The sequence below is a fragment of the Buteo buteo genome, chromosome 11, assembly GCF_964188355.1.
Source record: "Buteo buteo chromosome 11, bButBut1.hap1.1, whole genome shotgun sequence".
Taxonomy (NCBI): domain Eukaryota; kingdom Metazoa; phylum Chordata; class Aves; order Accipitriformes; family Accipitridae; genus Buteo; species Buteo buteo.
This window is the reverse complement of record NC_134181.1, coordinates 24862052-24883795: the sequence shown is the minus strand read 5'-3', so window position 1 is coordinate 24883795 and position 21744 is coordinate 24862052. Positions and strand designations below refer to the sequence as shown.

The 21744-nt window shown below is 47.6% G+C and overlaps 1 protein-coding gene across 7 annotated transcripts; it reads right to left on the bottom strand.

Annotated features, from left to right (window-relative positions):
- Positions 1–85: 85 nt before the first annotated feature.
- PIAS3 (protein inhibitor of activated STAT 3) lies at positions 86–21078 on the bottom strand. 7 transcript variants are annotated; one of them, XM_075040777.1, is made up of 16 exons: positions 20940–20968; positions 19598–19655; positions 18498–18767; positions 15840–16305; positions 11931–12015; positions 11154–11204; positions 8611–8701; positions 6953–7087; positions 6678–6783; positions 5990–6063; positions 5312–5472; positions 4712–4848; positions 4108–4279; positions 3637–3770; positions 2409–2446; positions 86–1637 (listed from the first exon to the last, which is right to left on the bottom strand). In XM_075040777.1, exons 4-16 carry the CDS (start codon positions 16300–16302, stop codon positions 1368–1370), a joined length of 1917 nt encoding a protein of 638 aa, XP_074896878.1. In that variant the 5' UTR covers positions 16303–16305; positions 18498–18767; positions 19598–19655; positions 20940–20968; the 3' UTR covers positions 86–1367. The 7 variants fall into 7 exon arrangements, 4 of the variants coding, with proteins under 4 accessions (XP_074896878.1, XP_074896877.1, XP_074896876.1 ...); XM_075040776.1 differs by lacking the exon at positions 18498–18767 and having other exon boundaries at positions 20940–21072; XR_012652257.1 differs by lacking the exons at positions 18498–18767; positions 20940–20968 and adding an exon at positions 3345–3474 and having other exon boundaries at positions 1544–1637; positions 19598–20206.
- Between the last annotated feature and the right edge of the window lie 666 nt (positions 21079–21744).

Below are 21744 nucleotides of genomic sequence, written 5' to 3'. Positions count from 1 at the left end.
ACACTAGAGCAGAAGCAGCAGCAGTTTGGCTCCTGCTAAACCAAAGCAGCTCCACACGCCCAGTCACCATACAAATCAGCAGATCTTCAAGATTTAACGGCTTTATTGCATTGAAATATTTACCACGGTTACGATACAAAGAATAGGAAATCGTCCAAGCAGAATACTGTGCGCTGCTCCCCCGTCCCGACCCGCCAGCACGGACACTGCTTTGAATTTCAAGGAAGGAGCAGTTTAAAAAAAAAAAAAAGTGCTAAAAAAATTGCTACATGTGATACCTCTCCACACTCAGCCTCACTGTGAGCCACACCACCCATCTGCCTGTCGCTGCAGGAATTCGGAGATGAGCTTGGCGGCAGGCAGCAAGCCTGTTTGGACACTCACAAAGCAGCAGGTACATTGCTGTAGAGGTTACAAACTACAGAATACATTTAAATACATAAATAATTTGTGCAACGGGTGATGCGTCATCCCTGGAGACGACACAACCTTCATTTAGTCCTCACGTAGATAGACAGGGAAGTCTTTGGAGTCTTATATGTACAAAAGCTGCAACTGAAAATATAGATCATCTATTTGTTCTCTGTACAGGTCTGCACTGGAAATATTTAAAAGGAGGAAAACAAATCTACATTTTTTTAAAAAAATACATCGTAATTACAACTGAGACAGTACTGTCACTAGAGGGACAGGCAGGAGGCAGCAGCGTGGTCAGGGCGCCCGCGCCGCCTCCCTCCCGGGTTGCTCACCTCACCCCATCCTCATCCAAGGCAGCCCCGTTTGCATCTGCTCGCCCCACTCCCCGCCGTCTTCCCTTAAAAACAAGGATTAATTTCCGGGGGCGGGGGGGGGGCGGGCTTGGGAGGCAGCCGCAGCCAGCCCCAGCCTCACTTGTGAGGATCCACGGGGGGTTTGGGCGGGTGCAGCACTTGCTGCTTTTGGGCAGCGGGTGCTGCTCCCATGGCAGAGGGGTGGTTGAATTATCTTCCTCAGCTCTTTGATATCTGTAGCAGAATCCTACATTATATAAATGGTTTTAAAATACTTCTTTAAAGTCATGGGGTTTGGTTAACCCTTGGAAACAGGCCCTCCCCAGAACATCCCAACAGAGCACATGCATGCACTGATACAGCCGTGGGACGTATCCTTCCTAACAGAGGAGGACTGGAAACCACCAGCGCAAGGCCTGGGGGCACTGGTTGCACTGAGGGGAGATGGCTTCAGTCAAGAGAGGAGAGACACAACCGAAGGGTTCTTGGTCAGGTCCTTCCAGCCCCAGAGAGGGAAGCCAATCCCTAAGGCAGCTACTGGAAACCTGCCCTTGTCTCCCATCCCCAGTAGAGGGAATACCAGCCATCAGTGTGGGCTTAGTCCAGGGAAATGATGTCTGGCCTGCAGCCCGGGAGCACCGCGTTGCTACTTATTGTCCCGTTGTGTCCGTGGCTCTCTCGCAGCGCGCTGGTGGAGACAATGCTGCTGATGCGGCCACCGGCAGGGCTGATGGTGCTGTGAGATCCTGCCATCACGGGCGCCAGGGGATTCATGTTTATGAAGTGGCTAGACGTGCCTCTGTACTGGAAGAAATGGCCGAGTGTGTCCTGCTCATCCAGGGAGGTGATCACGGAAGGGCTGTAATGCTGCCAAGCAAAGGAAAAACCCTGATCAGCTCACAGTACCCACAAAACCCCGGCCCAGGCAGCCCTTCAGAGAGGGCACGCGCCCACAGCGAGGACAGGTCGCACAGGGATCGCTCCCAGAGCTCCCCAGATCAATGTACCAGTTTACCAAGACTGGCCCTGAACCATTGACACCCGCTGCCTCCTGTCAGCACAACCCAGTGCAAGCGCAGGCTTCAGATGTGAGAATGGCAGAGAAAAGACACGCGGCAGCAGCAAGAAATAAAGCCCAGCACAGCGAAAGAAGATGGAGCCTACAGTGACCACCCTGAAAAGCCACGTGTGTGTGGATCCGTGCCCTACACCGAGCCACCTCTGCACAACACAGACAGGACAAATCAACTCTTGGCAACTGTCGCCAAATCCCACTGCTTTCTACCCTCACTCTCCAACATCTGCATGGATTCAGCCCCAGAGAAGCAAAACACTTCCACCTCCAAGCCCTTGGCAATTCTGAATTTGCCCTAGTGAGGCAGACTCAAGAAAGCAGATACTGTGAAAGAGGAGAGGTGCTGGGCAGACACTAAGTGTCTCCCTGTGGTGTCAGGCGATGCCTGTGCAACCGCAAAGCTGGCACCCCCACCGCTGTCCTACAACAGTTCTCACAGAGGAAGAGGATGGAGGAGGAGGAAGGTTGGCTGAGCGAAGAGGGATGCGTTTGCCAGTCTGCAGATTTGGCGAGAAAAGAAAAACAAAAACGAAACAAAAAAAAACACCAAAAACCCAACTTACCTGATTTTCAGTTTGAAGGAAGGAAAACAAATCCAGACCTAGAAAAATAAAAAGGGGAAAAATAAATCTCTTGATGGTAAATAAACTTCTTGGCAGGAAGGGGAGCCAAACCATGCTAACGGACAGTCAGAATCAGATGGGTTCAGGCTGCTTCCAAGTACTAGATACCACAATATTGTCAGCTCCAACTCCATCACAAACTCCAGCTCTGTTCCTACAGCCCCCCTGTAACTCATCGTGTGGCCTCAGCAATGAAACAGCACAGGGCCAATTAAATTTCACTTCTCTAGAGCTGTCGCGGGGCCTGGCACCAAAACCAAGTTCCAGCAAAGCTCAGCAAATCACAAAGGGCTGGGTCAGCACAGCCCCAACCAGGCTGACAACACCACGACACTTTGAACTGCTCTGCTTCAGGGTCTTGACCAAACTCACTCCATCAGACAGCAACCGCACACGCATCAAATCGGGCACAAGGGACACGTGAACTGCACGCAGGACAGAGAGTATTTTCAGGTCTCTACTGCTGACCTGATGGGTGGACTCAAGCCCATCGCTTCATCTCTCTGGATAGCAGCCTCCCTGCCTGTAAAACCAGGCTTTACACACAAGTGAGGCATAAATAACTCCTGTAAAGCACATGGGGATCCCCAGACCAGGCCATTCCTGGGAATGATTTATTATTCCCCTCTAAGCAGGAAGGGAGAGTCTACTTCTCAGTCATGGACATGAGCCCCTCTCTTTCCTTCTGCTGGGTTAGGACACACAACCTGTATCACACCCTGCCAGCCAGGAACAACAAGAGCCCACGAAAAGAAGTCACAGCCTCATTCCCTGGTGGCCCTGGGACACGCTAACCAGCCAAAACCTGGGTCGTTCCTACCTGTGATCTGTAATTAACAACCCGATTTCAAGCTCTTCTGCCAGTCAAGATCTCACCTGCAGGCCCCTAGAGAAATCTCTCCGGAGTTGTGCCCCAGGAGGGAGGTACTCTAGTTTCCTTCTTCCTTCTTCTGTGTTGGGCCAGTGAACTCTGTCACTCAAAAATACTTGCTCTGTTCTGCAGTAGCTGCCAGGCCAAGAAAGACGAAGTGTGTGCGTGACCCAAAGGCCTCCATAGCTCAGTGGAATAGAAGGCCAGGGCACCAGCTGTTACAGCCAGCTGCTTAGTCTGGTAAACTGGTACAATTGTGTGTATTTGGTAAATGCTGCCAGAGGTCTTGGTTGTTACCTTGAAGCTCTGAGGGCACCTGGTAGGAAGGATGGTAGTCAGGAACGGGGAGGTTGGAGAGATAGTCGCTGCCAAGAGCTGCCATGGGAGGACTTCGAAGCACAGAAGACGGCTGGTGATCAATACTTAATACCCTGAAAGAGAATACAGACCCCATGAACCTTAACAAAAGCAGAACGGCATGCTGAGGGCAAAATTCCTGTTGCTTATCGCCAAAATAAACCCCTGATGCTACCGTACCTACAGCAAAAACAAGCCCTCCCTCCTCCCCCATCCCGTGGTCAATGAGCTGTGTCACCTCACCCTGGCCAGATGTGGAAAGCAGCAGCAATGCTTCCCAGGGACAGAGCAGACTCGGATCCGGTTACTGCGACGGCATCAGCATTCAGGAAAGGAAGCAAGCAGAGAGCAGGAAGCAAAACAAGCCAAAGCCCAGCAAAGCGGGGGGGTCAGGTTCCTGCGCTGCCTTACCCCTTGGGCCCGGCTGCTGTCGGAAGAGCCACGCTGGAGACCGGGCACTGTTTCTTGGCAGGCGGCTCCTCCTCATCCGACGAGCTGTCCAGAGTGAGATCAATAACCTCCACTTTTTTTTTGCCCTCCGACGAGTTCTTGCCCTCAGAGCTCACAGTGTAAAGGGAGCTGGCTGCAGAGGAAAATCAGGCATCAGCTTCAGCTGCTGAAATGGAGACGAGTGAAACACCGCTGCCTCTACAAGCACGACAACCCTGCCATATACTCGGGACTTCGAAACAGCTTGTAGCAAATCCACACCCCATCCCAGAACAGAAGCATCACCCCCACACTAACGGCCAGGTCTCCATAGCCCACCTGGAATTAATGCTGCAGATTCAAGAGGAACCTGCATTTTTCGTGCTTTTTGTAGCACTTACTCCACAGTGGTTTGCTAAGTGCCTGTCATGCTCTTGGTATTTCAGTGTGATCCCAAATACCGGCTCCCAGATGGGATCTGAAACACTCCAAATGTTGCTTTGTAAATGTAAAAATTGTAAGTGTAAACATTGCTTTGGCAAAAAAAGACATCCAAAACCAGAATTGGTGACCAAAGCTCCCATACCCTCAGTCCCACTGAACGCAGACGTCTGGCACACCTCCTGGTTCTCCTTCTTCGGCTTCATGGGGCACCAGGAGCCATCCTCCATGAACTGTATCTCATCACAGTCTGTGCAGGAGTTCAGGATTTCCATGAACAACCTGCCGGGTGAAAGCACAAGCTGGGGAGAGCAAACGCTACAAGGACTCACACAAACACACGCACACGGACGGCAGAAATGACGCGGGACTGATGGTGCTCAGGAGATGGGTGAAAAGGGGTACGAAGAATTACTGTTCTAAAATCTGTGCCGTATCACCTGCCAGTTTAGTTTTACGATGGGCTGATGTACACAGGAGGGCTCTGTTCAAACCCCGGTAAGCAGGTTCCCTCATTACTGCCTCTGCAGAGACTGCCAGCAAGGAAGCCAAGATTTTGACAAAGGCTTCTTGTTCTTCGGGAGAAATCTCTCCAGATGGGCATCAAAGCAGTTTAGGGAATGAAAATCAGATTTTAAGTTATTCAAAGCTGTAACTTGTCTATATATGCTAGTATTAGAGGATAAGCCTTAAAAGAAAAATATTATCCAGGCTAAAGACTGTGTAAGAAGCCTGCTCAGCTCACCCGTCGATTATCAGGTTGTCATACGGGGCTTTCTTATCACACACAGGACAAGTCCATGTGGGTTTCTTCTCATTCATTTGAAGGTAGAGCGCTGCGTCGAAGCACTGGAGGTGGGTGCACGTGGTGGCTCGGCAGGGCACAATCAGCCTCATCTTACCCAGCTAGGGGACAAGAAAGAGGAAATGAAGCTGGTTTCGTACTAACCACCTCTCACAGCATGAAGTAAAGCCAGCAGTGTTATTCCCTGCTTATTCCCTTTTCTCCCCTGCCCAGCACTCTAGCATGTTTAACAAGAGGTTAAACTAAATGTCAATGAAGAATTAACATGCGAGAGAAAACAAGCTTTCCTGAGGGTATTTTTTCGTTTTGTTTTGTTTTTAAGCTCACTTCCACCTCAAACACATGCTAATAGCAAAGGTGAAAGACAAGGATCAGGTCAACAGAAGACATTTTTTGGCTAGGCAGTTTAGGCCAACAAACTTAGCAATTTTTTTATGCGTGAAAGAAAGCAGTTCTGCTTTTATTTAGGAGTCAAAGCTGACTTTTCAACAAAAGCAGGGCTGCAGCAGCATTAGCTCTCGCCTCACTCCAAAGCATTCCTACGCAATGGTAAGGTAAAGTGGGAAGCTGTTCACAAAGGCCTGTCCAAGAAAAATGAACAAAAATGTAGAAACCTACTGGACACATCAGGGAAACTCGTAAGCTCGTTGTAGCTATCTCACTGTCAGGATCAGCTGTTAGTTTTTCTTTGACTGAAAGAAGAGGAGGGGAAAAAAGGTCTCCTGTCAACATCCTCCTTCTTTTACATGCATAAATACGTACAGACATGATTTCTAATTTGCACCATGACACTTATTATGCAAACTACAGGCAGGTAATGCTTACAGCAGCAGACACTATTACTACTACTAGGTTAACAGCTCCGGCAAGTCTCCTTAGCTGGACCAAAGAGACAGTCCCTACCTTAAAAGATTTTACACCCTTCCTGTAAAATGACAGCCCAGGGGAAACATTTGGTTGTAGGGCAACAGCGTACAATTTGAGCGCAAGCAGCAATGGCACCACTGCTGCTCACAGGACATGTTTTAGAAGTATCACAACCGAGATGGGCAGCAATCTAAAGGACAGTTTGATTTAGAGCTTTGTTGAATGGTATCACTGAAAAATAATCCATTATCTTTACAGTCCTTACCTTCCCATCAGGTTCTCATCAACAGGACTCGACAAGTGTGGGCAGGTTTGCAAGAAGGGGTGCACACAAAGACCTGCAACTGCCCTTGCTTGCTAATTCAGACCTGCTCTGTCTGCCCAGACTTAGCACAGGATCAGATCAAGCACAGTTACACCTTCACAAGGGGATACCTACTCAGGGCTCGCGAATGGTCTGGATTTCGGATGCCCTTGGCTCTTAGCTTCTGTAGCAGTGTTACTGACGTCAGCTGCTTCACCAGGTACACCGACAGAGAGTAGTTCTGTGGAAAAGAAGTTGACACTGCTCAGACCTAGAAAAAAAACACCAGAAAAGGAGAGGGCCCTCCGGGATCTGCACAGCTTGATGCTACTGCAAAAATGACCCGAAGCTGCAAACAACTGGTAGTTAAGGAACAGCAGCAAATGGAAAACGGCCTTCACCTCACTCACCCTGCCAAACTCTGAGGACCAGTTCACTACAATTGTGTTCGGGACAGTTGCCGAAAGTCGTGCCAATGGAGTGATATTGACAGGGCGGCTGGGTCGTTTTGGCTCTGCGCCATTTTTTGTGGGTGGGAGATAACCCTGCAAAGAAAGAAAGATTACGTGATATAAAATTCTCTCCAAGGTGTAAGGCCATGTACAAGAATCTAAAACCCAATTACTTCATGGCACATTGCACCTCCAGATATTTCATGTCACACCTTAGAGCTTGTATGAGAATTCCTCCACAAATTTCAAAGCAGTACATTATTATTCCTCAACGTCAAGAAATTAAGAATAAAGGTTCCCTTTAATATCCTTATGCTGACAAGCACACTAGAATCCCATCATGAGCTGAACCCCTCCACCAACACAGAACTGTCAGTCCAGGATGTGTTGGGCACAAATGGCATTGAATTAAAAACCAAATCCTACCCAGATCAATGAGGCTGGGAAGCTAAAAAATTACATCCTGTGAGAAATGTCACGTTGATCTCATTTTTGCTTCATTATATCCACATTCCAACTTGATTAGAAACCCATCCCCATTACTCAGCCCAAGAGTGCCTTTTCTGTAATTCAGAGAGATTTACACCACCCTTTTTTCATCGCCCTCAGTTAGACTGGGCAGCTTGAGACTGATTCAGCAGCCACTCATCACGGTTTAAGCAGAAGTAAAACAAAAAAAGTGTTCCCGTTGAGCTGCTGTGCTGCACACAGCCTGTACAAACAGCTTCTCAGCTGCAGATGACTCATCCAAATGAACGAAAGAAACCTTATCTGTGAGCAGAAGCTGGGGGGGACCCTTTAGCCATCTTGCATCTCATATGCACTTCCCTCTTTCTGTCCCATGAGGCTGGAAACGACCTCTCTCTATTTTTATTTTTTAAAGCAGGTTATTAATTTTCTCGGCCCAAACCAGAGAGAATATCTGAGGCAAAAAATGCAAATCCCTAAAAATATTAAGGGAGCAGCTCAGGCAGGGCATTAGAGGCTGTTCTGCAGGTTTGATTGCAAAAGGTGCCAACTATAATGGAGCTAAGCCAGCATGCGACAGTTGACAGGGAACTGGCCTAAGACTGTCAAACCTCTGATGCCTTTCCTAGCTGTGACACTGAATCACATCCCTTTTTGGACTGTAAACTGGGGCAAGCACTATTTCTTATTATGTTTTTACACATTACCCAGCACAAAGGACCCCAGCCTTGACTGGAACATCCAGGTCTTCCTGCAACGCAATAAACTAAAGGCAGTGCCATTATTCCATTTATCTCAGATTTTACTCTGCATTTTTATTATCAAGTTTCTTGTCAAAAGAGGCACGCAAAAAAACCAGAGAGGGAATCTGCTGGTTTAAAAACCAACCAAACAAACAAAAAAATCAGGCCCAAAGTTTGCATATTCTTCTACTTAAAGACCACACTCCTTGAATCAAAGAGCAGCTTTCATCACCAATCCACAGCCCTGTAATATGAAATCAGTTTTGCGCTCTAACCACACCATTTCTTCAAGTCAGTCTTTAATTTCCAGAAAATACACTCCCACTGCACTCACTGGAAGCTGCAGCTGTGTAAAAGGGCAGACTTTAGTCTACAACATATTAAGAAGAAATAAGATTTACTCACAGGCAGGGGACAGAGTTTTCCATTGACCTTGACAAATAAGTTAGGAGGGAAGTAATCTTCTTGGGGACAGCTGGTTTCACACAAGCAAAACCTAAGAAGCAGGAAGGAGAAACTGGCAAGTGAGTGGTGACACTTGCAAAAAATGGCAGCCAAACTTCCCTTTAAAAAGGGAAAAACATTTTCCAAGCAGAACAGACCAATGGCTGGAAAACACTTAAGCAGATGAACAGCCCTACACGTGTTTCAAACCCTATGCGCAGCAAAAGCGATACAAGAAACAAGACAGAAAAACGCCAGCGACTTAAAACAACTGCAAACGTGCATGCTGTGAAGTGTGCAGGGACAGGGCTAATTTTTTTCAGCCCAGATGACAATTTAGGCTATCCAGAATCGATGTTTCAAAGGCAAAGTGTATTCCTCTGGCCTAACATCATTCCAAGAATAACACAAACCGAGCTCCGGGTTCAAGCAGTACAGACAGCTAACCCGGGTGCCATTTAGGATGAAGAAGGACTGCCATTCACTCTGGCCACCCTGATATAATTCCCACACCAGCAGCGTTGTATCAGATGGTTTAATCCAGGTTTGGGTGCAATTACGTGCAACTTCACCTATAGATTCTGCAGCGCTTCAAGATGCAAGGAACTACATCTGTTTAAGTTACCCAACACAAGCACCTGAGGAACTAAAAAGTTGTATTTGACCCAAAGTGAATCTTGCAGTAGGACAGACTGGTTACTGTTTGGAGTCTCTCAAACATCATCCACCACCACTCGATATCCTACCATTGCCTCCCTCATCATAGAATCAGAGAGTCATTTAGGTTGGAAAAGACCTTTAAGATCATCAAGTCCAACCATCAGCACCAGCAACCCAGAACGGGCTCTGCTTCAAATCCTAATCCCATTTAATCAGATGGCCGTGTGCTCTATTTTCTCTCAAAGGAGGGTGCTCCGCCAGAGACGACTCCCCATGCTGAAACCACAGTCCTGCTGCATAGTCATGAGTCAGACTGTGACCTCGGCCGGCTTTTTCTGAGCTGCAAGATCAAGCCCTGGCATGTCACGCCGACGCAGAGCCACACCACCAATGTTCTCAAAAAACAAATCTGATCTTATTGTTCTTTAACCTCTCTCTGCTTGCCAAATGAAACAAAGAATAAAATTGAGAGTTAATCTTTTTCTTGCTTGGCAACATGAGAATACTGCATAGCATATCAGCAGGAGAGAAGAAATGGTCCCACCGTCATTTTTAACTCCTGCACTAAAGTTTGCTGAATAAAGGTTCACTTCTTTAGGTGAAGGGATGCACTCTGGACACCCAGGAGACTCCTGAAAGTTTGGTAAACTCTGTTTCATCTCCAGTATCCAAAACATAGTAAGAGACATATATATACACTGAAACCGGTCCTTCAAAAACACACATGGTCTTTTTCTGTGCTACAGAAGAGACATTTCCAAGCATCGACCTCCTGATGCATTTCAGGGAACAGGATGCCCGTAAGCTTCGCTCTACCAGCTCTGCGCGCAAGAGCGGAACAGATGGACACAGCAGGAAAACTGTGACTGTAAAGCCCCATATCAGAAAGACATTGTCACAGAATCATAATTAATATGGAACGCCCTCCTGAAAACCAAAAGGCTCTCTTTTGAATTAAATTAAAGACTTCAATTTCAAATAACTGCTTTTCTTCAGACTTCTAGATATCACAACTAAAGCCCTAAACTCCTCATCACTTTTTTCTGAGAGTACAGTGGTGATTCTCTGTCTCTTTGCCAAGTTCAAACCCCTGATAATAAAATTTAATGTTTTTTAACCCTGCCAAGGGTTGAATGTTGGGCAGGAACCTCCTCAGTTCCTGTTCAGTGCCGCAAGACAGCGTGGGTAGGCACTTAAATAACCACCCTGGTGCTGACTGCAAGAATCAGAGGGTAATCCGTGAGGCACTTTCAAGTATTTTTCTACTCACGCTCTCCAACATGTCTTGCATTTTCCTGAGTAATAACTAGGTGGATATCAAAAAACGTTCAAATTGTAAGGTAATGTAGTTTTTGCCTTTTATTCTGCCTTTTGCAATGAATCTGCAATAAGGCAAATAATTAAAATGGAGAAGAGAAAGAAATGCGTTCTATATAAGTGCGCAAAGCTCTGAAAAAGATTAGCTTTTACTACACTTAAAATTGAAAAAACTCATGCGCGAGGCCATGTCACCTGTGCCAGCAAAGTGCCACCCAGAGAGAGAAGACAACACGAACACTCGCTCAGCCTCGCTGAGTTCAGAAAGACCCTCTTAGTTTGGTGTTTCACATATAGAAACTCCCATATAGAAACCTCATATTGGTTTCTATATGGGAGTGAATAGAAAACCTGAGTTCAGAACGCAGCACCAAACGTTTAAAATTTCCTCTGAGCAAACTGACACACAATTGCAAACAAAATCAAGTGCTACAAGCATGATTCAGCAAAATCAAGGACAAATTAATACCGGTGCACTAGCTCAGGGAACAGGACTTAATGCATTCATCAAAAAGACATTACCTTACCTTAATTGCACCTGTATAGTGTAATCACATTTGGCACCTGGTAAGATATCTCTGCAACAGAAAAGTTCTTAAGACTGTCAGCAGCACTTAACAGAGAATTACAACTACAACAGCCTAAAATTTTATTAAGTTATATTAATATTGATACATGCTAGTTGTACTATGAATAAAATCAGTGCAGCTGAATTGTAAAAACAAGTAATACCTGTCTGAACTAGCAGGCATAGTCCAAACAAGGACATAAAGCAAAAGCCCATCGAACAGAAGAGAGAGTGGTGGGAAAAGCAGAAAATCAACCTCAAAGGTTCTTCCTACTGCTGAGTTTTAAGAATATAATGCCAACTACAGGCTTGCCAGTGCAAACAAATGATCATGTTTGTAAGCACAGGTGGAGGGTAGTCCTAAATTTTGGGATTAACTAGCAAGTTTTTACCCTAATTACCACATTGTCTTTCTTCCATACAAGAATTCCACTCTGCAACCTTTGAGGCAGGTCCTCAACAGCTGTAAGCAGCACAGCACCACTGACATCAAGGAACTCCCCTTTCCACACCCAGCTTGGCATTTTATTCTCCCATACTGCACTGGAGCACAGAAACGTGAATTGTTTAAGATTCAGCGCTTCCTCCTATTCTGACTGTCCCTGACCTCCTCATCTGCCAGGCTCAGCTCATCCAAACTCTGCCCATTTTTCCTCCTGACTCCACTCCCCTTTCTGCCGGGGAAGAACATGCAGCCACAGCAGGGAAGCATCCAGAGAGACACCATTTCACTTACCGGGAGGTGAGGATCTGTTGAACTTGCTGGGGGGTTAGAGCAAAGGTAAAGTGAGCTTCTTCAAACCGTTGACTGTTTGTTGAGGCTGAAAAAGAGAATTTAAGACAAATTACATCATCATTAAGTCAACCTTACCCCTGCAGGCGCCAAGGCTTGTCATAAACACAGGACAGCATCCACTAAAAGCAGAACACAATCTGTCATCAAAATGAACTGCAGTTCCCATGCAGGGGCCCTCCAAGTCCTTGACCATGTAACCAAGCGTCAGGTCTGTCTTTCAAGGTAGACATTCAGTTTCCATCATTTTATTTACAAGGAAAACTGAGGCCTGGAAAGTAAGGTGGCTTGCACAGATAGCAAATGGTGAGGAAATCAGGAAAACTGCCCGCTCACTCTCCTGGGTCTGCAACAGCCTCCCGAGTCCATGAAGAGCTGCACAGTGCTTCCCAGGGATCAGCGGACAGGTTGGGAAGAGTGAGATCAAATGTGGAGCAAAAGGAATGCCAGGGGTCATCCATTGCCTTAGAAATTATAATAATTACTGTGGTTATGGAGTAAGTACAGTTGCCGAACAATAATCAGGCATTGCCATTTTCTCCTCGAGCACATGGTCAGAGTCATGGCAAATTTCCAGAAAACCAGCCATGCCCTTGATTAAAAATAAACAGATGCGGAGAAACCCACATAATGGGAGAATCAAGAATTTTATGCGAGGGTTAGTGATGAGCACAGTAAAAACATTCTTTGCAAAATACATGTAAAAATAAACCAGGATTTCCCCCTCTCTTACCCCGACCTTAACCAAATTACTACTTCTTTTATGCCTGAGCTTCTCCCTCAGTAAAACTGGCAGGTGTCTGCCTCCCTCACAACCACCATGAACTATTTTATTAATATTTGCAGAGTATCAGTATCCTAGAATGAAGACCACTGACATTGTAAGCCAATGTAATTTGCAAAGAGCTGATTTGGCCTCTTCTGCACTCATTTTTACACCCATCAGGAGAAGTCCTGAGCAACAACAGCTCCCACCGGTGCTCTCTGGGACATAGAGCATCCCTGGGTCAGGAGACAACGAAGCTGAGGACTTTATCACAGTGGCATGTGTTAGTGTAAATCTCATATTTTGATCTTTTATTTATTTCAATCAGTTTGGTAACACTTGTGATGAGCTGGCCACAGCATGACCATCCACAGCGACTATGGATCCACAGAGGAGAAGGTTAGCTTCATCCTCTGTGCCACCTGCCTTCAGAGAGGGACACCCTTACGCTGGCCTCCCCAAAAAGCACATTCAAGCACAGATTCCTCAGTGGGGCGAGGGGTTTTGCTTCTCCAGCCTCCTGCAGCTCAGGAATGTGAGGAATGAGAGGCCCTGAGTTTCCTGGCAGATGACCTGCCAGATCTTCCCCAGGACCTGCAGCAGTGGCAACGGGCTGGCATACAGGACTGGAGACATTCAGAGGAATTTTGACCATCTTAGGACTTTCTGCCTAAGCCTTTCACTCCTCAATGACAAAATCAGATCCTGATTCTGTTCCAAACAGTGCCAGGGTAAAGCTGCTCAAAATTTGCAGCTTTCTCTGTTCTCTGCTGCCTTCATTTATAACTGATAACCAGCCTCTACCTAACGAGCAATTTATAACCAGTGTTATTGCTCAGCTGACAGCCTTCATCCAACCCAGAGAGAAACACCGACCTCTCCGAGATTCAGACATCTCCAAGATTCACAGTAACACAGCTAGAGGTTTCGTATAGAATGGGGAGTGGGAAAGCCAAAGCCTAGATATTCCTCACTTGCAGCAAAGCACACGGTCCAGAAGGCTTTATCATTAACCCCCGTGACACTGTCTCCACCCATCACCACCTTCTCCATCCTGTTTTCATTTTTCCTTCCCACATATTGCTTATTTCTGACATTTTTCTGATACCACAACCTTCATATCTGGACACTTGTAACAAAATTGCCCCAAGTAATTAAAATAAATGAATGGGAAGGGGACATTTACACAGCTAAAGGGAGAAGAAAGACACAAACCACCAGAAGGCAAAAATAAAAGTCCATGATCCCCTAGGAATTACATAAAAACTCTTTCAAGTTCAAGCACCAACACATAAGGAAGGGAGTTTTATCAAGGGAGAGGAAAAAAAAAAAAAAATCATTTCTTTTGCAAGGCACGTATCCCATTTCAGGGAAGAAGCTTAACCACAGGTTTTCTGAGAGATTGAACAAAGCCAAACCTAAGAAAGGGCAATTTTTAGCAAAACAGTAACAAAACCAAATCCCCCCCCGAAAAGCACATGGGTTTTGGTTGGAGTACAGACACACTTATCTTCACTTTAGCAAACATTACTATGTTTATATGAAAGGAAAACCACCCTGAATCCAAGTAAAAACCATTTAAAAGGCATAAGATGGGTGGATCTAGTCCAAAGAGGCCAGAAGGGCTCAATCTAAAGTAAAAATAAAACTTATTCTAAAAACCAGAAGAAATCTCCCTTCTTCATGGGCCCAAATCACCCCAAGTGCAGCAGTGCTTCCAAAACCACCAGCAATTACTGGGCTAACTCTGTACCATACATCTCCCCACCAGCATTTTAAAGATTACAGCAAACACACAACTTTTCTGGAATTAAGCAAAACCCAACATTTTCTCTTCCCTATTTTACAAATGAGGAAGCATCGGAGCGCTCGGCCTCCACATCATGTCGAGAAACAAGCAGCTTTGCCCTTTTGCCATACCCCATTTCAGCTCTTATTTAAGATCCCCGTTTGCTTCCTGCCTGACGTCAAGTTTTCTCATCACAACAGAGCCGACCTCTTCTCATCTTTGCAACCTTCAAGCTGGATCATTATGCATAAAACAGCTCATTAATTTTAGATATTGGAAGATTTTAGGACTACATGTTTGTTAACAATTAAAGCAGAATTAAGACTTAAAGGTGGCGGAGGATTTTGCTGGAAGTTGTAACACCAGTTGTTTGCAAAAATAACAAACCACTTTTTATAATTAACTCTCCTGGCATTCACTGATTTGTTCAGAAAGGGAGCCCATGCCAATTTATCCTTGTTTTTATTCTCTTGGGATTAGGACCCAAATGCTGACATACCACAGACCAGAGAAAGCTTCACAATTCAGAACGCAAAGAAAACCCCAGGCTCTATCAAGTGAAAACAGTAAATAATCCAAAACTTACATATACTTATAAAATATACACTTAACAGAAAAGGTGTCAGCTGGGAGAGAAATAGCCTTTTTCACGTAAATAAATTTGGAACAAGACTGACAAGCAACTAAAAGCTTCCACTTCTGGCAGCCCAGAGTTGGAAATTATCGGTTCAAATGATTCGAGGGCTGGAACACCTCTGCTACGAGGACAGGCTGACAGAGCTGGGGTTGTTCAGCCTGGAGAAGAGAAGGCTCCAGGGAGACCTCACTGTGGCCTTTCAATAGTTATAAGAAAGATGGGGACAGACTTTTTAGTAGGGCCTGTAGCGACAGGACAAGGGGCGATGGTTTTAAACTAAAAGAGGAGAGATCCAGACCAGATGTCAGGAAGAAATGTTTTACACTGGGGGTGGTGAGGCACTGGCCCAGGTTGCCCAGAGAGGTGGTCAATGCCCCATTACTGCAGACATTCAAGGTCGGGTTGGACGGGGCTCTGAGCAACCTGATTGAGTGGGAGATGTTCCCACTCAAGCACGGGGGTCGGACTAGGTGACCTTTAAAGGTCTCTTCCAACCCAAACCATTCCATGAGTCTATGAAATCCCACTTTCACGTGGATATCAGCCTTTTGAATCCACTCACACTACTCCTTGCTGAAAGGTCTCTAGCTCAAATCCTTCTATCTGACCGAACAAAAGGAGCGTCCAAAGAACAAGAGGACTGAGCATTTTTGAACGTACCTAACGTGGTGGGTTTTATCAACTCATCATAAACATCGTAGAAGGGCAGCCTCTTCATCTTGACATCCGGATGGACAGGATGGATGGGTGGCGATAGGTGCTGAACATCTGTCTCGTGCTTGGGTCCCAGCACAGGCACCGGCGGCAGCAGAGCTGCTGGCACGGCAGCAGCAGCAGAGCTGTGGTCATAGGGCAGGTGACACACGGTGCCCTGTGTCAGCGCGGTGGCCGAAGGCAGTTGCCCTGCCTGAATGTGGAGCATTGACAAGTCCGAAGGGGTTAAGATCTTTCTCGGGAACCTCCGCCGGTACAGTTCTTTAATTTTCATCTGGACAGCCGGGCTGCAGCCAGATTTCAGCAGCTGTAAGGCCTTTGTGAGAAGTTCGTGCTTCCTTCCACTTTTGTTCCTTCCAGCAAAGCCCAAGAGAACTTGTAATTCTGATACCCTAAAGCTCATAACCATATGCTGCAAGAAAATAAAACAACCACCATTACAATCGCTGTGTGACAGACACAATCAAAAAACAAGCCATGGGTTCATTAAGGAAGATGGTGGAGGCCTTAAAAGAGACACTGTCAAGTTTGAAGTTCCCCTTGTCATCAATAACTTGTTAGTAGCGGAACTGTAAATATTTAGATTTGGGTTTACTTTTAGATACTTTGCTTGGATCTGGAAATGCAAAAGGTAGCATTCACTTCCTGATTCAATGGAGCCCTGAGCAGTTCCTGACACCCAAATGGTTGTTAAATCACCTTCTCTTCGAATAAATGCTGACAATTTCTTGTAGGGTCAACCTTGCATTTAAACTAAAGCTTTTGTACCTCTCTGGGCTTAAAGCTCTCGCTTTAAGTCTCCTTCAGGCTGGCTTAGAAAAGCCAAGCCCCAGTGTGACTGCAGAGGTTTTCAGCCATTGCTTTTATTCTTTTATTTCTAAAATATACTTTGGGAATGCCCAGTTTTGGCCCAATGTTCCTCTAAAGAGACACATCAGACATCGAATCCAAAACCAGACATCAGTCATTAATGAGAAAGGCTGCAATTAAGCAAGAACATGTATCAGGCGCCACCCCTATACCTTGGCTGGCATCATTTATCAACCTGCCTCACTGACAGGAGTCTCCCCAACAGCAACCTCCTAATTCTCACCATGAGTCCAACAAGCCTGACAGGGTTAAGTTGAAAGATGCCCGAAGCAGAGAAAATAGAGAATTATTCCCATTTCACAGAAGGAAAAATAAAAAGGGTCTCAGAGACCTCTGCGCAGTCACACCAGGCAAGAGACCTAGAAACTCAGCTCAATCCTGCAGTCGTTCACAAAATCATCCTTCTCCTGAACTCGTAATATGATTTTGGAATAACTTGTTTAAGCAGAAACACCCATGGGATGACAAAGAGTGCTGTGGAAGCATATATATACTTCTATGTGTATATATATACACACAAATTATAGCACACTCTTTTCTTTCATGCAAGTAAAAGAGTTAAACCTGGGATAGGAGCAACTCCCAACACTCTCCCTTTTAAATAAAAAAAGGCACACAGAGTTTCACCACCACTCTGCATCTAGAAAGACATTTCCCTTTAGGCTCCCAAAATGCAACTGATTCAACAGTAGTAGAATTGTTCTCAAATTAGTTATAACTTTGTGGGATTTAAATCCACTATTTCAGTTCCATGGAGGGACTTCATCCGGCTGCAGTGAAGTACCAGTGGGGTAGAGGGGAAAGGTTGGCTTCTGTGAGTTCAGAAATGCCAAAAAACTGCAACCCCTTTGATAAAAGAAATGCAAAATAAAAGCTGAAACCTCGTCAGTTTAACAGGAGGCGTATTTTGCATTTGGATTGATTCTCAAACCCATCAGAGCTAATTTTCCTTCAAGAAGAGCTGATGGGAACATCTCAACTTCACATCTTACAGACCAAGTATTCTAGAGTCACTTATAAATACCGAATTAAGAGGCATGCCTCCATAATCTACAGGTCAAGCTTATTAGATAGTTAATTGATTCTGGTCTATGTGCCAAGGGGTTTTAAGGCAGTGTAATTCGCTGTATGAGGATTTTGTTACCCACGCGACGAAAACACAGCATCTCAGGAGGACAACGTGACAGATGTTCCACTTCCCAGTGGGGAAAAAAACAGGGAAGTATTTGGTAAAGCTATCAAAGCCAGCTCTGTCATTACAAAAAGTGCCATGTGGTCCCCAATGCAGAACAGACAGTGTCAGATTAACGTTTCATGTAGAAAAAAGCACATCAAACCCTGTAGGTTGCGTGGGATTTGCTTATTACCTTTGCTGGGCATTCAAGAGAAGAATGATTAACTCCCCCCCCCCCCCCCCCTCCTTTTTGGAGCCAGGAGAATTTGTTAGAAGCAGGAAGCCTCTGTCCTTTAAGAGGAAAAAGCTCAACTTGGGGTCTCTCAACTTTGATAGTGCCTGTTTTAAATACCTCTTGGAAAAGACACATTAGGGATGCACATTTATCAAATATTCCTCTTACCAACTCCCTCCCCTTTTGCAACAATCACTGTAAAAGAACCGACCTCTTCCCACACCTATTCCTCCTAAAAATTCTCCAGAGTCCTTCAACCAGCAGAAGATTAGTGTAGCATGGCTCACCAGCACGAGATTCACATTTATTATTAAAAAACACTCACATTCGTGACATAGGATGGCTGTGTCACCACCGCTGCAGCAGCTGTGGACTCTTATCTACCCCTGAAGCCTCTCCGATTCCCGCTCAGAGCATCAGAGCAGCGGAAAAAAACTCTCTTTGTTGCCGTAAGAGTTGGCAATCGAGAGCTCTCAGAGGGCACCTGAGGCTTGGGTAGCGGCTGGATCTGCAGCAGACTCAAGTCTGATCGTGCTGCTGTTGAACAAGGCACATCCACAAACTTCTTCTCTGTCCAGGGGAGTCACCGTTCGGTCTTTTAAATAAAGGAAAGTGTCTTAAGCCAACTACAGGCTTTATAAGGAGAAATCATTTCGTTTTCAACTGGCTCGTCTTGCTTTTACAATGAGACACAGATGGTAAAAAGCTTAAACAAACTCCTGGCGAGGAAACCAGAAAGGGGGTTAGGGGAGATGGACAAGGGAAAGGGAGCAGAAATTCAAAAGTAAACTGGAGAAGCCTCAAAGGGCTGGCGCCCGGGGGCAGGGACCAAACCCCAGAGATGTAAACCTGTGCACTAAGCTACACCTAGTCTTAAACCACAATTCCTCTGCAGGGATTTATCCACAGAGGGAGTGGAGCAGAAAACATTACAGACACTTCGCCCTGGGTCACGCTCAGCTTTACTGTTTGCTAAACTATGTCCCCAAATTGCAGGATTACGGACACGGTTGCTGGAGCTCAACTTCTGCGCAGTCCCAAGTCACCCAATTACAATTATCGGAACCAAATTCTCCGCTAATACTGTTAATATTTTGCCACTTGATAGGGCTCCTGTTGTAGCCAGGCTTAAGTTTTAGGGGAGGGAGAAAGATCACACCATAAAGCTGTATCAAAATTTGGACAGGGCACTGCTGGAAAGATTACAGATAAATATTACTCCGGAGAATTGTGTTCTTGCTATGGCTGGCTGCCAAAAAGGTGCCAGTTCCCAAATGTCTTACTGTTCCCAGCACGGGGAAGGGGGCAGGACTCCTAGGCCACTTCAGCCAGCTAAGATCTATATTCTAGCCTGCGGGGGAAAAAATATTAAACCACCAACAAGGAGAGAAAAAAAAAAAAAAAATCAGCTTTGGAATTAGTTACCAGGGGCAATTTCATATTCCACAGTCTGGTGGGCAAAGGTGGTGACACACTCTGACTCCTAAAAAAACGAGAAGAAGAGAGTGGAGGGAGATGAAACCCCATCCAGCTGTGAGCACTGGTGCAGCACTACCATGTTACACATTCTCTGCTCCCTCCTCCCATACTGCACCCCAAACCTGCCTCCGCATAGTCCCCTCTCCAGCCTGCGGTCCTTTTGTGCTCCCCTACCTTCCCCCTGGCATCCTTCAAGGCTCTGAACCACTCTGGCTCTTAGCTCTCCCATCCTTTGGGTTTCTACCTCTCTCTCCACAGCTCTACACTTCCAAAGCCCCCCAAGGTCTTTCAGACCCTCTTCTCATAGACAAGCCCACCAGGCTCGCTACCATACTCGCCAGCTTCACCCGTCGCTCAGTGCACAATGGTTCCGACCCTGGCACCCTCGCTACGGCCCCTTTGCCCTGGTGGTCCCTGTACCTTTCCCCCATGGTTCTGCCCCCAAGTTAGGATCCCCTGGCTCACCTCAGCTCCCCTGTGCACTCCAACCCCAGAATCCCCATCCCTCCTCACCTCTGCACCCCACACCAGCTGTCCCCACAGCCCCACACCTCGCTCCCCCCACCCCACAGCTCCCCAGCTGGCTCCCACCCCTCTTCGTCCACCACTGCCCCACACCCCAGTACAGCCCTGACCTCTGTCTCTGCCACCCCACAGCCCCCTGTCCCACAGCCCGACACGGCCACCCCATCTGTCTGCAAAACATCCCCAGCCCCACACCCCTCCTTGGGCCCACTGCAGAGTCCCCCAGCCCCACACATCCCCCTGGCACCATGCATCCTCTCAGTCCCCCACATCCCTTCAGCCCCAGGCTGCCTGATCCCCAGCCCCAGACATCCCCTCAGCCCCACACTGCTTGGCCCCATCCCCACAGACCCCTCAACCCCACACTGCCTGGCTCCATCCCCACAGAACCCCTCAGCCCCACAGACCCCCTCAGCCCCACGCTGCCTCACTCCATCCCCACAGACGCCCTCAGCCTCACAATACCTCACTCCATCCAGCCCCACAGACCCCCTCAGCCCCACACTGCCTCACTCCATCCCCACAGACCGCCTCGGCCCCACACTGCCTCACTCCATCCCCACAGACCGCCTCGGCCCCACACTGCCTCACTCCATCCCCACAGACCGCCTCGGCCCCACACTGCCTCACTCCATCCCCACAGACCGCCTCGGCCCCACACTGCCTCACTCCATCCCCACACCCCCCTCAGCCCCCGCCCCAGCCCCGCACTGCCGGGTCCCCGGCCGCCGGCGCCGCTCGGCTCCCGCCCGCCCCGCCGCACCTTCAGCTCCGCCGCCTCCGCCATCTTGGGACATGGCAGCCGCCGCGCAGGGACCGAGGCAAACTCCGCGCCCCGCCGCGGCCGCACGGCGCAGGGGACGGGGAGAGGGAGCGGGGGCGGGGCGCAGGCAGGGAGCGTCGCGCAACTCCGCGCCAGCCGCGCAGCCTCAGCGCCACGCCCACTTTTCCTTCGCCACGCCCACTCCGCCTCGCCCTGCCCCGCCCCCGGGACGGGATGGGAGGGGCCTGCGCCGAGGGGTAACGGGTCCTGTATGGACTGGGCGGGGGACTGGTCCAGAATGGGACTGGTGCTATATGGGACTGGTCCAGTATGGGGCCGGTGCTATATGGGACTGGTGCTACATGGTACTTGTCCAGTATGGGGCTGGTGCTATATGGGACTGGTGCGATATGGGACTGGTCCAGTATGGGGCCGGTGCTATATGGGACTGGTGCTACATGGTACTTGTCCAGTACGGGGCTGGTGCTATATGGGACTGGTGCGATATGGGACTGGTCCAGTATGGGGCCAGTGCTACATGGTACTTGTCCAGTATGGGGCTGGTGCTATATGGGACTGGTCCAGTATGGGGCCGGTGCTATATGGGACTGTTGCTACATGGTATCTGTCCAGTATGGGACTGGTGCTGTACAGTCCTGGCCCGCAGTCTGTCCAGCACCACTCCCTAGTCCTGGCCTGGAACGCGGGGACTGACCGGGCCTGTGAGCCCTTCTGGGGTGTCACACCCCATCTCCCACCAACCCCCCAGCTGGGATCCCCCACCTCACCCCTCCCCGCGGTAAAT